Here is a 16,224-nt window from a genome sequence, read left to right as displayed (position 1 = left end):
CCATTAAGAGTAACAGCTGCCATAAAACCTCATAAGACATTTTTAATATAGGCCATCAATTTCTGCCAAGACCTAAACAAAGTTAAATGTATAACCAAGCCCTGTTAGCTCTGCTATCAAAGGGAACCAAGACAAAAAATAAATTAATCATTTTGTAAATGACTTACTCTGTAGTGACAGCAGGAGCTAAGGGATCAAACTCCATTACCTCGTAGTAATTAGGTGACTGGAGATCACTTTTTGTCATCGCTTTAGGCAAAAAAAGAGACCAGTAAACATATATTGTGCTTTTCGAGGAGTGCACACAATTGATATTCTTTTTATAATTTCGACTTCAAATATTAGATCCTAATAAACACAACCAAAACAGACTGGTGTTCCAATGCTACTCCCAAGTTCAACAAATCTGTATATAACAAAAAGGTTTCCAAACCTCAACTGAAGATTCATTTGCCTTAGCATTCAAACACAATACTCAGTTTAACACAAGCATTTTTACAGTCTCTTATAAGTCAGTCATAATGGTATCTGCCCTGAATTTGTTTTATTAGCTTAAAAATACAAAGGAGCACCTCTAATTTCTCCTATTTTCAGTTACCAATGAATCTTTGGCAGACTCATATATTCTCATAAGTTTCCTTATCTGATGCAAATAATAAGGTCTCATGTACCTGGATGATTGCTGGGCAAAGGTGGCAGACTCTGGTTTGACGGTGCTGCTGCAATGGTTTGTAGACTAACCGGCTGTAGAAACACTGAATTTGAATGTTCCAGAAACTGAAGAAAGCATAACACATGTTCATATAAACATTCTACATTAAGCTTTTCTTTTATTAGTGAGACTCCTACACTTCCAAGTACATTGTTCCAAGAACCATATACTTTGAACTGGACAAGAACAAGTCGTTTTTAATTATTACTTTAGTTTTTTTAGGTAATAATCACTTATGAGATTTACTACTTTTCTGCTGGGCACAGTGGCTCATGCCTGTTATCTCAGCAATTTGGGATGATGAGGCGAGAGGATTACTTGAGCCCAGGAGTTCAAGATCAGCCTAGGCAACAGCAAGACCCCAGCTCTACAAAAAAAAAAAAAAAAAAATTTAGCTGGGCATGGTGGCTCACACCTGTAGTCCCAGCTACCCCAAAGACCAAGGCAGGAGGATCACTTGAGCCTAGGGGTTTGAAGCTGCAGTGAGTTACAATCATATGATCATGCTATATATTGTAGCCTAGGTGACTGAATGAGACCCTGTCTCAAAAACAACAAGAATTTACTATATTTTTGTCTAGTTTTATGCCTAATGCACCCCATTTCCCATAGAAACCATGAAAAAAAAAAAAAAACACATATTGCTTTTAAAAATGAAGCAGATTCAATGGCTCAGGCCAGATTCTCTGTTGTTTCACTCTGGATATAAAATCTCAGCCTTGAGTAGGAAAAAAAAATTTTAAATCTACAGAGAGGCACTCAGTGACACAACAAAATCAGGATTGATAAAATATTAAAATCTTAATTAGAAATATCTCTTCTCATAATTTTCCTTATTCACTCCACAAATATATCCTGGCCACCTACCAGCTGCCAGGCACTATTAATAAAGCAATAAACAAAGCAGACCAAGTTCCTGCCTTCATGACTCAGACAATCAACAAATGTGAACAGATATCCAATGGCATGTGCTCTAATATAAAAGCAGAGTAGTGGGTGGGAGAGAGACTGGGGTGGAATACTGCTCTAATAGGTTGTGGTCAGGAAATGTCTCATCACTGGGGACATTTAAGCACAGCCTGACTAAAGTGAGTCGTGGTTACTGGAGAGGGCACAAGTTCACAGTCTCTGAAGTGGGGGCGGCCAGTGTGGTTGGAATAGAGTGAGCCAAGGTAGAGAGGGGCAGGAGATTAGCCTGGAGAGGTGACAGGTGCAGTCAGATCAGCATTTCAGGCATTTACTGAGTAAAATGGAGTGAGAAAGAAAATCACAGGTGGGTTTTGAGCAAATGAGTGACATAATATGACTTGACTTTTTAAAAAAGAATGCCCCCGTTTTTGTTTTGAGAACAGATTATGAGGTGGGTGGGAGGGATGCAAAGGGAGGCAAAGGTTGAAACAGGGCTTCCCTTAGAGGCCAGTGCAGTGTCCATCTGATGGTAACTTGGACTAAGATGCAGAAGTGGAGGTGGTGAGAAGTGGCTGGATAATTGACATTTTAAAAGTAAAAGGCAAAAGTAAAAGTAAAAAGGTGCATGTCAAGCACTATTACCCAAGGTTTTTGACCTATGCAGCAAAGAGTAGAGTGGCCATTGACTGAGGTGGCAAGTCTGCAGGAAGGGCAGGTTGAGAGTGGAGACTGGGAAGAAATCAAGAGGAGACATTAAGTGGAAAATAGATATATGAGTTCTGAGTTTAGAGAAGGGGTCTGGGCTACAAGAGACACAAACTTGTAGATTGTCAAAAACTGAATGGTTATTTCAAGATATGAGACCAAAAGACCACAGAGGAATGAATGTAGATAGAGAAGTCTGAAGCCTGATCCTTGGGGTCTCCAACAAGGAAAGGTCAGTAGAGGAGGAAGAGCCAGCAAAAGAGATGGAGAAGAAATGAAAGTGAGGCAGGAGAAGAACCAAAGTGACTGGTGTCTGAAAGCCATGTGTGCAAGAAGGAGGAAGTGATCAACTTTGCCATTTGTTGCTGATAAATTAGATAAAATGAGGGACTATGGAACTGCAGTTCTAAATTTCACAATACAGAAGTCACCAGTGACCCTAACAAGAGTTACGTCCATAGAGTGGTAGAAGAGCATGTCTGAAGTCTGTCAAAGAGAATACAAGGAAAGGAAGTGGAGATAGCAAATACAAACTCCAAAAAGATTTTGATCCTTAGCCATCTTGCTAACAGGGGCTGCGCATCAACACAATACTGAGCAGAACACGGGAATTAATGACCATGAGTTCTTTTCTGGCCACAATAATCTGCTGACTAGGTGCACTGCTAGAAAAGAGTTTTGTTACTTACGTTATCATATGCGTGGCTTGAGGTGAGGTTTTGGCTGGTCCTTTGGGCAAACCTAGGATAGTGTGATAACACAGAATGATTACCCTACAGTGAGAACACAAATGCAAAAAGTAAGATAATTTTCCTAGTCTAAAAATAAAACCTAAAAGGTACCTTCAGACTGCATAAAGTGTCATTTTGTAATAACTATTTATAAAACAATTGGTTTTAGTGCACATCAGGTTATGATGCCATGGGTGGTGGGGGCCCTGAGAATATGGAGTGTGCACGGAACACTAAGAACAGAGCCTTTAGTCTTTCCATCAGAGTAGCTACCACCCCATCATTTCTTAAAGGATGAGAAGTAGTATAGAACACAAGTTAAGAAGAAAGCTGTGAGGTCTCTGGTCCAGGATAAAGCGGAGCAAATGTACTGCACTCTGTCTCTCCACTGAATGTCACTTAAAGGTGGACGGAATGCATAGAGCAACTATTTGAGGACTCTGAATAATAGGAGCAGCCTGATTGGGAAAGAAGACCAGAATTCAAGTATCACTGAACTGTTGGTGAATTTACCATTTTTTGCCCCTTCATATTTCCTGACCAAATGCAATGCAGCCTGAACCCCAGGCATCAATGAGAACAGACAGAGCTCTAGAAGGCTTCTCATTCTCACTCAAGAAGCAGGAAAGGGAAACAATCCTAACACTCAGAATGTGGAAATCTCTTGTCCCTTTTTTGTCCTCTTCTCTCTGTTTTCTCACAACCCAAACCACAGGCAACCCCAAAGTGGCTGTAGCGACAGCAGAGGCAATGGGACTTGTAGGAAATTGAAACGCAGTGAGAAGAATCTTCCTCTTCAATAGGAGCTGTGATACCCTTTTTTCCTTTCTGTCCTGCCATTTAGTCCAGACATAAGCATAGTCAAGGAAATGTGTGGTATCATAGGGTAACTAAAGCTCCAACTTTATGATGGGAGAAACAAAAAGGGGAGTCCCAGGAAACTAGAAAGTACCAGATAAATCACGATGATGGAGGCCTCAGGAAAACAACCTCATGAAGTTGTTTATGAAATACTGAGCTCACCCCCTGACCTGGGCATGCATGGATCCCATCTCAGTCACGGTGCCAAAAACGGTGAGAAGTGAACAAACGACCTGCCGTCTAGACCTTAGATTGACCACAGGATGGAACATACATGAGACATATTTGAATGGCACTGCAAAGGCTTTGAAAATATAGCTGACATTGGAACCACCGCCCATAGAAAAAGGCTAAAATTGTGGAATGAATCTAGCCAGGTTGTTTACATACTAAAATCAAAATATCAACATTCTTGATATGATTTAAATTAAGACCAAGAGTCTCCTAATAAAACATTAAAAATGTCCAAGATAGAATCCAAAATTATGAGGCATATGAGGAACCATGAAAATTTCAACTTGCACGAGAAGACAATAACAGATATTGATGCCAAGAGGACACAGATGTTGAAATTATCTCAGAGATGTTTAAGGCAGCTATTATACACATGCTCCAAAGAACTGCAAACAATCTTTTAAAAAAAGAAAAACTGAAAAATAGAAAGTCTCAGCAAAAACACAAGATACAAAGAACCAAAATGAAATTTCAGAACTAAAAACTACAATAACTGAATTAAAAAAAAAAAACAGATCGAGCTCAATAGCAAAATGGAAATGACAGAGGAAACAGGCGGTGAACTTGAACATAAATCACAGAAAGTATCCAATCAAAACAGAAGCAAAGAGTAAAACAAAGAAACAAACAGGACCCCAAACACCTATGAGACAATGGCACAGGTCAAAATTTGTGTCATCAGGGTTCCAGCAGGAGAGCAGAAAGACTGTAGTTCTGAAAAAAGAAAGACTAAAAACATCACAAGTTTGGTGAAAGACATAAAGCCACAAACCACATTCAAGAAGTTCCATTAGTGGGTTAAATGGTGGCCCCCCAAAAGCTATGCTCACGTCCTAGTTCTCAGAACGTGTGAATGTTATCTTAATTGGGAAAATGGTCTTTGCAAACGTAACTAAGGATCTTAAGATGAGGATACCATCCTGTATTATCTGGGTGGGCCATAAATCCAATGACAAATCACCTTAGAAAGGCAGAGGGAGATTTGGGACACATAGAGGAAAAAGCCAGGTGAAGGTACAGGCAAGAATTGGAGTGACGGCCGGGCGCGGTGGCTCACGCCTGTAATCCCAGCACTTTGGAAGGCCGAGGCAGGCGGATTACAAGGTCAGGAGATCGAGACCATCCTGGCTAACACGGTGAAACCCCGTCTCTACTAAAAATACAAAAAATTAGCCAGGCATGGTGGCAGGCGCCTGTAGTCCCAGCTACTAGGGAGGCTGAGGCAGGAGAATGGGTGAACCCGGGAGGCGGAGCTTGCAGTGAGCCGAGATCGCGCCACTGCAGTCCGGCCTGGGCAAAAGAGCGAGACTCCATCTCAAAAAAAAAAAAAAAAAAAAAAAAAAAAAATATTTGGAGTGACATGACCAAAAGCTAAGAAATCCAAGGAGTACCCACAAGTCATCGGAATCTGGAAGAGGCAGGGAACAGATTTCCCCATAATAGTTGTGGACGGAGTGTGACTCTGCTGAATTTCAGACTTCTTGCCTCCAGAACTGTGAGAGAATAAATTTCTGTGGTTTTAAACCACCCAGTTCGCAGCCATTTGTTATTACAGCCCCAGGAAACTAATACGTTCAGCCAACCCCCAAGAGAAAGAAACAAAAGAAATCCATACCCCACATGTTGTAATCAAACTGTTCAAAATTAGATAAAAAGAAAAATTATTTAAAGCAGACAGAACCACAATACATTATCTATAGAATAACTGCAACTCAGATGAACACAGATTTTTCACTAGAAACCATTTAGGCTAGAAAAGAGTGGCACAGCTTTTTAAAACTGCTGAAAGAATAGAACAGTGAGCCCCATATTCTGTATTCACTGATAATATCCTTCAGGAACAGACAAAATAGAGGCATTCTCACATGAAGTAAAACTAAGAGACTTCACTGCCAATAGACCTGCTTTAAAAGAACTGATAAAATTCTTCAGAGAGAAGGGAAATTATACCAGAAGAGAATAGTAAGAGAAATTGTAAACATTGGGTAAATATAATAGACTGTTTTTCTCTTCTTGAATTTTTTTTTTTTTTTTTTTTTGAGATAGAGTCTTGCTCTGTCACTGGAGTGCAGTGGCACGATCTTGGCTCACTGCAGCCTCCGCCTCCCGGGTTCAGTCAATTCTCATGCCTCAGCCTCCTGAGTAGCTGGGATTACAGATGCGCACCACCACACCCGGCTGAATTTTTCTATTTTTTGGTAGAGACAGGGTTTCACCATGTTGGCCAGGCTGCTCTCAAACTCCTGGCCTCAAGTGATCCACCCAACTCGTCCTCCCAAAGTGCTGGGATTACAGGCATGAGTCACTGCGCCCGGCCACTTCTTGAATTCTTTACAATATATCTCAGGGTTGTAAGCAAAAATTACATCATCTGTTAGTGGTTTCTTTTCAATGTATAGAGGAGTAATATAGAAGACAACTATTATAGAAAAAGGGAATCCATATGATAAGGTTTTTACTTCCATTTATTTAATTTATTTATTTTTGAGACAGAGTCTCCTTCTGTCACTCAGGCTGGAGCACAGTGGCTGTAATCTTGGCTCACTGCAACCTCTGCCTCCCGGGTTCAAGTGATTCCCCTGCCTCAGTCTCTGAGTAGCTGGGATTACAGGCGCCCGCCATCATGCCCGGCTAATTTTTTGTATTTTTAGTAGAGGCAGGGTTTCACCGTATTAGCTAGGATGGTCTCGATTTCCTGACCTCATGATCTGCCCGCCTCAGCCTCCCAAAATGCTGGGATTACAGGCGTGAGCCGCCGTGCCTGGCCCGGGTTTTTACTTTCAAGTAGTAAAGCACTGATTTTAAGTAGACTGAAAAATAAGTATATTGCAATCACTAAAGCAAAGTCTCTTTATGTATATGTGAGTGTGTGTGTACATATATTGCTAACAAAATTAGCAAAATAACAGGAACAGAATCAGCTACTTTAAACCACATTATTTACCAAGCAACTTTATTTCACACACACACACACACACACACACACACACACACACACACACACCATTATACAAAGATACAGTCAAAATCACAATAAACTAAAATGGAGCATTAAAAATATTCTAATAATCCAAAAGAAAGCAGGAAAAAGGAAACAGAAAAAAAGGAACACATAGAAAACTATATAATGGTAGACCTAAACTCTACATACAATTAAATTAAATGTAAACTGCCTAACATATCAATTAAAAGAAATTGTGAGAATACATAAAAATGCATGAACCAACTATAGGCTATTTCTAAGAGACTTCTAATCTTTTAATACAGTTAAGTTACAAGTAAAATGCAGAAGAAAATATACCAGGCAACCACTAAACAAAAGTGGCTATATTACTATCAAAATCAACATCAGGACAAGGAAAATTATGAGGGACAAAGAAGGACATTACATAACGATAAAAGACTCAATAAACCAATAAGATCCAACATAGCTGAATGCATGAGCTTCAAAACACATGAAGCAAATACCAACTTAATACAATCTCTTCTAGAAAGATTACATATTGTATAATTCTACTTGGATGACATTCTCAAAGACAAACTATAGTAATAGAGAATAAATTCCTGGTTGCTGGGGATTGAGGGTCGGGGTGCAAGGGTGTGACTATAAAGGAATAACACATGGGAGTTTTGTTGAGTGATGGAACTATTCTGTATCCTGACTGTGGTGGTAGTTACTTGAATCCATACGTATGTTAAAATAAATAAAACTGTACACCAAACCAAAAAAAAAAAAGGTCAATTTCAGTATATGAAAATTTTAGAAATAAAATTAAAGTACAAAACTAACAACAAAAAGAGGGAAGTTACTGAAAGCAGAATTTGATTTTGAATCCCCTTTAAATTTGAATCCTGTCTCAGTACTAGCTGGGCGACCACTGGCAAGTTAATTTTCCTCAGCCTTGGTTTCCTCATGTTTGAAATGAAAATGATGGTGGCACATACCTCATAGGTTTGTTAAGTAATTAGTAAGCATTCCTACACTTCTTAGCTTGTTGCCTGTTAGTAAGTGGGCCATAAATATGGCCTATGGGCCAGGCACAGTGGCTCATGCCTGTAATCCCAGCACTTCAGGAAGCCGACGTGGGCAGATCACCTTAGGTCAGGAGTTTGAGACCAGCCTGGCCAACATGGTGAAACCAGGTCTCTACTAAAAATAAAAAAAAAAAAAAATTAGCCAGGTGTGGTGGCGGGTGCCTGTAATTCCAGCTACTTGGGAGGCTGAGGCAGGAGAATCGCTTGAACCTGGGAGGTGGAGGTTGCAGTTGGCCAAAATTGAACTACAGCACTTCCAGTCTGGGCGACAAAGCAAGACTCTGTCTCAAAAAAAAAAACAAAAAACTATTTTTTATCCTGTCTTCTTCGTTATTGTTTTTTAAGGATTCTTTCTGTTATGAAAAACTGCATCACCCACTTTTTCTGTGATGGTGAATAAATTAAACTGCAAACACAAAGTGATGGAAAAAATCTCAACATTGTAAGACATTTTAATGGCTGATTTTGCCTCTCATAAGTGATCTTAGGCATATGATTTGAACCGGGTACACACCCTCGAATCTTGGTACAGATGTCCATCATAGGGTTTCTCAATGTATGACAGGAAAACCACTGCATTATGATCCCCCGGGAATGCATGTTAAAGATTCTTGCTGCTGAATCAGAGTTTCTGGGGACCAGCAATTTGACTTTTTGACAGTCACCCAAGTGATTTTTATGCATACTGAATTATTAGATCCAAGAAGGTTACAGATTAAAACAGGCAGCTATTAGCTGAAATCTGACTTTTAATGAATTTTATAGACACTTGTTGTAATGGGATTTTATCTGTATTATTCTTTCTCACATTACCCAACAAGATTAGCAAGATAACGCAGACAGAATCAGCTACTTTAAACCACATTATTTACCAAGCAACTTCAATCTGCCTACATTTCAACATTTACTTGTATTGTATGTAGCCAAGACAAGAGGTAGCCAACCAAAGATACTGACCTAACTCAGTGGTTCATGAGAGAGCCATTGACACTTAATCATTTCCCAACACATGAATCCTTTCTTCTCTTCTTCCCTTATATTTTGCTCTTTTTTCTTCCCAGTTTGATTCTTCTTTCTCATTTTCCTCCCTCTGCCCCTCCCCCTTTTAAATATAGAAAAGTAATTCAGTGATTGGGTACACAAGTATTTAAACAAAACACTAGGCAACTTTTTAAAAAATCTAAATCCACTGATACAAACACACTGCCAAAATACGTTAAGTGAAAAACAAAAGCAAGGTTCAGAACAGAGTGATAGTATGCTGCATTTTATTGAATAACGGAGGAAGAAATTCATATTCATATTTGCCTAAAGACACCATGGAAGGATAAATCAGAACCTAACAAAGTGATTATCTGGGTGGGAGTAGAGCATGGTACTAGGGAAAAGGAGAGAGGGAGGATGAAGAGGGAATGAGAACAAGAATTGTCTTATACAACTTTTTATACTGTTTCGATATCTGAATAATGAAAATGTATTGCCTATTATCTAAAATATATACACTTAAAAGGAAAAAAAGCTATTGACGTTGGCATAAGGCAAATTCAACTGCTATTTATTCTATCCTGCCTCTTCTGGAACTTACGTAACCACTCTTTCCCTCTTTTTCAGTTTTTTCCTTCCTGTATCATTCTTGTTTCTTTATGTGAATAGAGGCAAATATTAATATTCTTATTTCCAACTTCCTTACACAAATGCAATATATTACACACACACTACTTAGCACCTTTTTTTCCTACTTAGCAATAAATATATTGGTTATTATTACTTTTATCCCCCAGCTATACAGTAATATGTTGTACAGATGTTTATTTAACCAGTCCCCAACTGATGGATATTTGAGTTGTTTCCAATTACTTGCTACTGCCCAAAATGTTGTAAAGAATAATCTTGTAAACACCTAACTGTGTATAAGTGTGGTATAAATTTCTACAGATAAGATTGCAGATTTCAAATAAATGCATTTATAATTGTAATAGATATTGCCACTTGCCCCTATAAGAGTTACATAATTTTGTCATAGTAACTGTCTTTCCATAGCCAACAAAGTATGTTATGAAATATTGGGACTTTTGCCAACCCGAGAAGTAGAAAACAATTGGTTATTAGACTTAATTTACATTTCTTTATAAGTAAAGTTGAACATCATTGCATATGTTTATAGGTCATTAATATTTCTTTTTAATATTGGACTATCAGAAAACCTGATGGCTGGGCGCAGTGGCTCACATCTTGCAATCCTAGCACTTTGGGAGGCCGAGGCACGTGGATCACCTGAGCCCAGGTATTTGAGACCAGCCTGGGCAAGATGGCGAAACCTCACCTCTACTAAAAACACAAAAATTAGTTGGGCACTGGGGCATACGCCTATAATTCCAGCTACTCAGGAGGTTCCAGCTACTCCATCAGGTTTTATTAGTCCAATTTTAATATTGGACTATCAGTCCATCAGACTTGCTACCTACTGGCTATACAAATTTGGGCAAGTTCTAGTTCCTTCAATAGAGAAATGACCAAGAAATCTCAGTCTCTTTTCTTGTATGATGGGAATAACGGTAACAGGCTGGTGCAGTGGCTTACTTTAGGAGGCCAAGGCAGGAGGATCACCTGAGGCCTGGAGTTCAAGACCAGCTTGGGCAACAAAGCGAGACCCCATCTCTACAAAAAATTTTAAAAATTAGATTAGCCCAGTATGGTGGCGCACACCTGTAGTCCCAGCTGTTAAGAGGTTGAGGTGGGAGTATCCCTTGGGCCCAGGAGTTTGAGGCTGCAGTGAGTTATAATGGTGCTACTGTACTCCAGCCTGAGTGACAGAGCAAGACCCTGACCTAACATCACTGACCTAAGTACTTTGGTGAAGATTAGATGAAATAAACAAAAATAGCTTAACTGAGTGCCTGCCACACAGCAAGTGCCCTATAACTGATGGGGCCATTACTCTTAATTTTGAACCTCATTGCTCTTCTGCCTGCTTTATTTCCCTTGTATTTCCCCTGTTCTCCCCCATCTCCTGTTACTACTAAAAATAAACAGAGACACTTTATTGAAGGCTTATTATGTACCAAGTGCTATATTAGGAGTTTTGCATATAGCATCTCACTGAATCTTTGTAAGAATCCTAGAAAATATTCTTAGAAGAAAAATGAACATTTACAGTGGCTAAACAGCTCATTTAGGTTATATGGCTGCAGGAAGTGGTGCTGAGATTCTAACTCAGGACTGTCTGATTCTTAAGTCTCTATTTTTTGCTATTTTATCATGTTTTCTTTTCTTTTTTTTTTTTTTTTTTGAGACAGGGTCTTGCTCTGTCACCCAGGCTGCTGGAGTGCAGTGGCACAACCTGCATTGCACTGCAACCTCTACCTCCCAGGTTCAAGTGATTCTCATGCCTCAGCCTCCCAAGTAGTTGGAGTTATAGGCATATGCCACCATGCCCAACTAATTTTTGTATTTTTACTAGAGATGAGGTTTTGCCATGTTGCCCAGGCTGGTCTCAAACTCCTGGGCTCAAGTGATCCATGTGCCTTGGCCTCCCAAAGTGCTAGGATTATAGATGTAAGTCACTGCGCCCAGCCATCAGGTTTTCTTAATTGTAAGGAATCGAAATGTCATGGTATTAGTTCTGCAGTATTACTGACATACTTACGAGGGTATCTCTGTATTCTCCAAGGCTAGCAAGTCCATCTGTGGATGGAGACTGGGTTTTAAGTTGTTTGTTACATCAGAACTTGGAAGGCTGAAATCTAAAACACAAAATGGACTTGTTTGGCTTTAAAACATTTTGTCAGTTATGCTGGATTTTCTACAGTAAAAACAAAAAAAAGAAAAAAGAAAAAGAAAAAAAAAGAAAATCCCACCAAATAAAAGAGATTAATTTAGATATTTCTGTCACCGTAAAATCATGAGATTTCCTAGCTCTAAGAGAAATTAAAAAGCATCATTTATGGTAGGTAGAGAGAGAAAGAATTTCCCTGCCACGAGAAGGGTAACAAATATTATTGTATTGGATTTTCTAAAATCCCAAGCTGATCCAGAATGGAAAGGATTTTACATCTTGTTCTGCCTAGCACAAAAGTAAAAAGTTACAGTACATACTGAGCTCTACCTTCACCTCAAGCTCCAGTCTATAATCTTTTTTGTTTTTTTTTTTGAGATGGAATCTCACTTTGTCACCCAGACTGGAGTGCAGTGGCACGATCTCGGCTCACCACAACCTCCGCCTCCTGAGTTCAAGTGATTCTTCTGCCTCAGCCTCCTGAGTAGCTGGGATTATAGGCACCCACTACCACTCCCGGCTAATTTTTGTATTTTTAGTAGAGACAGAGTTTTGCCATGTGGGCCAGGCTGGTCTGGAACTCCTGACCTCAGGTGATCCACCTGACTCGGTCTCCCAAAGTGCTGGGATTACAGGTGTGAGCCACTGTGCCTGGCCTCCAGGCCATAATCTTAAGTGAGATACCCCAAAGGGAATAATTACTTCCCCCTCTGAAAATTCTCAATTAAAAACTCAGGAAAACTCTCCAATGTAACTGACTCTACACATCCCACTGGCCTACATAAAGAAGTAGCCAACATTTTAGAACTAAGTTCTAAGAAAACCAGAAATTCAGTGATACTATTTTTACTCTGGAAACAGCAGGTGACATATGAGAAAAACAAACTGCTTTTGACAAAACTGGATTTCAGCATTTTTCATCATCCTTATTTTGTAATTTACCAAACCCTTGTTGGGAATAAGGACAGCAGAAGATAACAAGTTAGGTAAGATAGGTAACTCTTTTATAAATGTTTATAAAATGCATTGTAGCAAAGCTTACAATGCATTTTATAAACATTAGTTTGTTAATCTTGACAACTACCCTTTAAGGCAATCATTGTTCCCATTTTATAAAGTGAGACTCTCAAAAGTTAGGTGGCTGAGAGTTGGCAGAACTGGCATTTCAACTTGGACTTCTCTGACTTTAAAGCCTGTGTTTTTCCTTCTACATTTCACAACCACTTAGTTCATACCTTGTAATCCCTGAATTTCTCCGCTTGCATCAGAGATACTCCCTTACCTGATGCTGAGGTATAGCAGAAAAACCCAATGATAATAGCGTGTAGGTTCACAGTAGACTTTAAGTATTGGCCAATGGGCTGAACAACCTCTACAAAGCAGGCCAGGTGAATTCCATGAGATTCTAAGTGAGTAGGATGAGTTTCAAGGACCTCCTCGCCCAGACACATCCCATTGCTATACTGGGTTTGACTCAACCATTTGCCAGGAAGTAATCACATCTCCTAACATAGCGCTCTGACATTCAACCTGACTTCAGTCCTTCTTAGGTGGTATTTAATCACATAATTAAGGAGAACTGTTTCACATCAAGCTCTTCTGCTGGTCTGAAAAGACCTGAGTGTTTATTTACTTAAGCCTGAAAGTTGATTATTCATGGTGTTGAGTTCTCCCAGAGTGGCCCTAGGCATCCGGGGACTGGGACTTAGGTCGAGGAGATCTTGAGATGGGGCAGAAGGCTCACTGGTAGTCTGAAAACAAAGCAAAAAAAAAAAAAAAAAGTGTCACGTAGTTTATCATAGCTTTCTCCCCATACTTTCTCCTTTGTAGAGGGGAGGATCCTATTTGGATGCATTTTAAGGAAGAATTCTCCACTCAACGGGCACCATTAGCATGAATCCCATCTTACCACCTACATAGGTTCCTGCTTCTTGTTAATAACTTCATAAAATTAACTTTACATGACATTACATTAACAGTTTAACATTAACGTTAACTGAATAACATTAAGTTATTAAGGCAAGTAATCTATACCATTAAAACCACTCCAAATTATGAATGCATATCTCCCTCTTTTTAAGACTTGTTTTAGGTAAGCCTTGCTTCTTACTGTAATTGGCAAAATGTTCAATTGTTTATTTTAAAACATTTCTAATCACTTACATTGGTGGCTTCCTTCTCGTTCTTATTTTGCTCCAAAATCCTTTGTTGGTTTCTAGTAAACCTGTTTAAATGATCAAAATGCATGTGTTTTTAAGAAATAAATGAAAATGCTATAAAAATCTAACAATTATTAATACACAAATATTTAGGAATGAAGACAATCAGCCTCATCCTCATACAATTATCAGTAAAATACTTTTAATAACCTTTTTCCAGCTTAGAGTATTCATACTCTCAGAGAAAACTGTGAGAAAATAGAAAAGTATTTAAAAAAAAAACTCATCACCCAGAAATTGTTAAATCTATTAACGTTATTCCAGTATTTCATCTATAAGTGCATCTATTTTTAAGCTTAGTTGAAATGATACTTTACATAATTCTGTATCCTAATTTGAGTATGCTGTGAGAATTTTTCTAGCTGAAATACAATTTTTAATGGCTATATTTTACCTTATGAATCTATCATACCTTTTAACCATCTTACTATTAACGATTGTTTTCTATTTTGCCATTATAAGTAATTTTCCAAAATATTCAAATATATTTAAAGTATTTTCGCTATTTCATTGTGTGTGTGTTTTTTTTTTTTTTTTGAGATGGAGTTTCGCTCTTGTTGCCCAGGCTGGTATACAAAGGTGCAATCTTGGCTCACCACAACCTCCGCCTCCCGGGTTCAAGCGATTCTCCTGCCTCAGCCTCCCAAGTAGCTGGGATTACAGACGTGTGCCACCACGCCCAGCTAATTTTTGTATTTTTAGTAAAGACGGGGTTTCTCCATGTTGGTCAGGTTGGTTTCGAACTCCCGACCTCAGGTGATCCGCCCACCTCGGCCTCCCAAAGTGCTAGGATTACAGGCGTGAGCCGCCGTGCCAGGCCTTCACTGTGTATTTATGTAAGACACTTAACACATACCAAAAAATTGACCTTTTACAACTCTGATTTAATTTTACATCATCCACCGAGAGTAAAGGAACATAAACGTAAAAGACCAGAGAAGTTGAAGGCAAAAGTCCAAGGTTTAAGTGTCAGTGTTAGCACCTTGTAGCTACGTGACTAAGGATATGACTTCCTGAACCTTGGTCCCCCAGCTGCTAAGAGGGAATAATATTTGAACTATTTCCTCAGAAAGTTATTTTCAGGGGCAAAACTAGATAGCACAGGTGGATGAATGTGGAAATGCTTTGCAAACTGAGGTTTGCTTTAGCAACATATAGTATTACCGTTATGACAATTTGACTTCAGGATCCTAAACACTTTAAAGGGTAAGAGTTTATACTGAATCAGGCCTCTGAGCCCAAGCCTGCAGGTATACATCCAGCTGGCCTGAACCAACTGAAGAATCATAAAAGAAGTGAAAATGCCCAATTCCTGCCTTAACTGATGACATTACCTTGTAAAATTCCTCCTCCTGGCTCAGAAGCTCCCCCACTGAACACTTTGTGACCCCTGCCCCTGCCCGCCAGAGAACAACCCCCTTTGACTATAATTTTTCACTACCTACCCAAATCCTATAAAACTGCCCCACCCCTAACTCCCTTTGCTGACTCATTTTTCGGACTCAGCCCACCTGCACCCAGGTGAAATAAACAGCTTTATTGCTCACACAAAGCCTCTTTGGTGGTCTCTTCACACGGATGCGCGTGACAGAATCTGCACACACAGTTGAACGATTTTTCAAAAATATGTGTTTTAAATTCCACCTAGTTAAGCCGGGCACTGTGGCTCATGCCTGTAATCCCAGCGCTTTGGGAGGCCGAGACAGGTGGATCACTTGAGGTCAGGAGTTTGAGACCAGCCTGGGCAACATGGTGAAACCCCATCTCGACTAAAAATACAAAAATTAGCTGGGCGTGGTGGCGTGTGTCTGTAATTCCAGCTACCAGGGAGGCTGAGACAGAAGAATCGCTTGAACCTGGGAGGCGGAGGTTGCAGTGAGCTGAGATCATGCCACTGTACTCCAGCCTGGGCAGCAAAGCAAGAGTCCATCTCAAAAAAGAAAAAAAAATAAATCCATCTAGTTAACAATAGCATTAGCTTCTTGTATTCTAGTCAGTTACGTGCTGGGTATGAACAACCTTCCTAGATCAAGCCCTGAGTGA

General features: G+C 39.5%; 1 protein-coding gene across 6 annotated transcripts in view; it reads right to left on the bottom strand.

Moving 5' to 3' along the window:
- The window catches only part of TOM1L1 (target of myb1 like 1 membrane trafficking protein), a 64,924-nt gene that overhangs the window by 13,503 nt on the left and 35,197 nt on the right, over window positions 1-16,224 (bottom strand). For 4 of the 6 annotated variants that reach the window (XM_055258750.2, XM_063629918.1, XM_063629917.1 and 1 more), the window contains 6 exons: window positions 14,126-14,186; window positions 13,596-13,713; window positions 11,834-11,930; window positions 3,016-3,067; window positions 672-777; window positions 168-249 (listed from right to left, as the gene is read on the bottom strand). In XM_055258750.2, the coding sequence (XP_055114725.2) occupies window positions 168-249; window positions 672-777; window positions 3,016-3,067; window positions 11,834-11,930; window positions 13,596-13,713; window positions 14,126-14,186 (516 nt within the window). Of the gene's footprint in view, window positions 1-167; window positions 250-671; window positions 778-3,015; window positions 3,068-9,144; window positions 9,290-11,833; window positions 11,931-13,595; window positions 13,714-14,125; window positions 14,187-16,224 lie in introns of those variants that run through there. The other 2 variants (XM_055258751.2, XR_008653278.2) reach the window with 2 other exon arrangements.

Source organism: Symphalangus syndactylus, chromosome 20 (genome assembly GCF_028878055.3).
Source record: "Symphalangus syndactylus isolate Jambi chromosome 20, NHGRI_mSymSyn1-v2.1_pri, whole genome shotgun sequence".
Classification (NCBI taxonomy): domain Eukaryota; kingdom Metazoa; phylum Chordata; class Mammalia; order Primates; family Hylobatidae; genus Symphalangus; species Symphalangus syndactylus.
The sequence above is the reverse complement of the archived record's forward strand: the minus strand, read 5'-3'. Positions and strand labels throughout refer to the sequence as shown.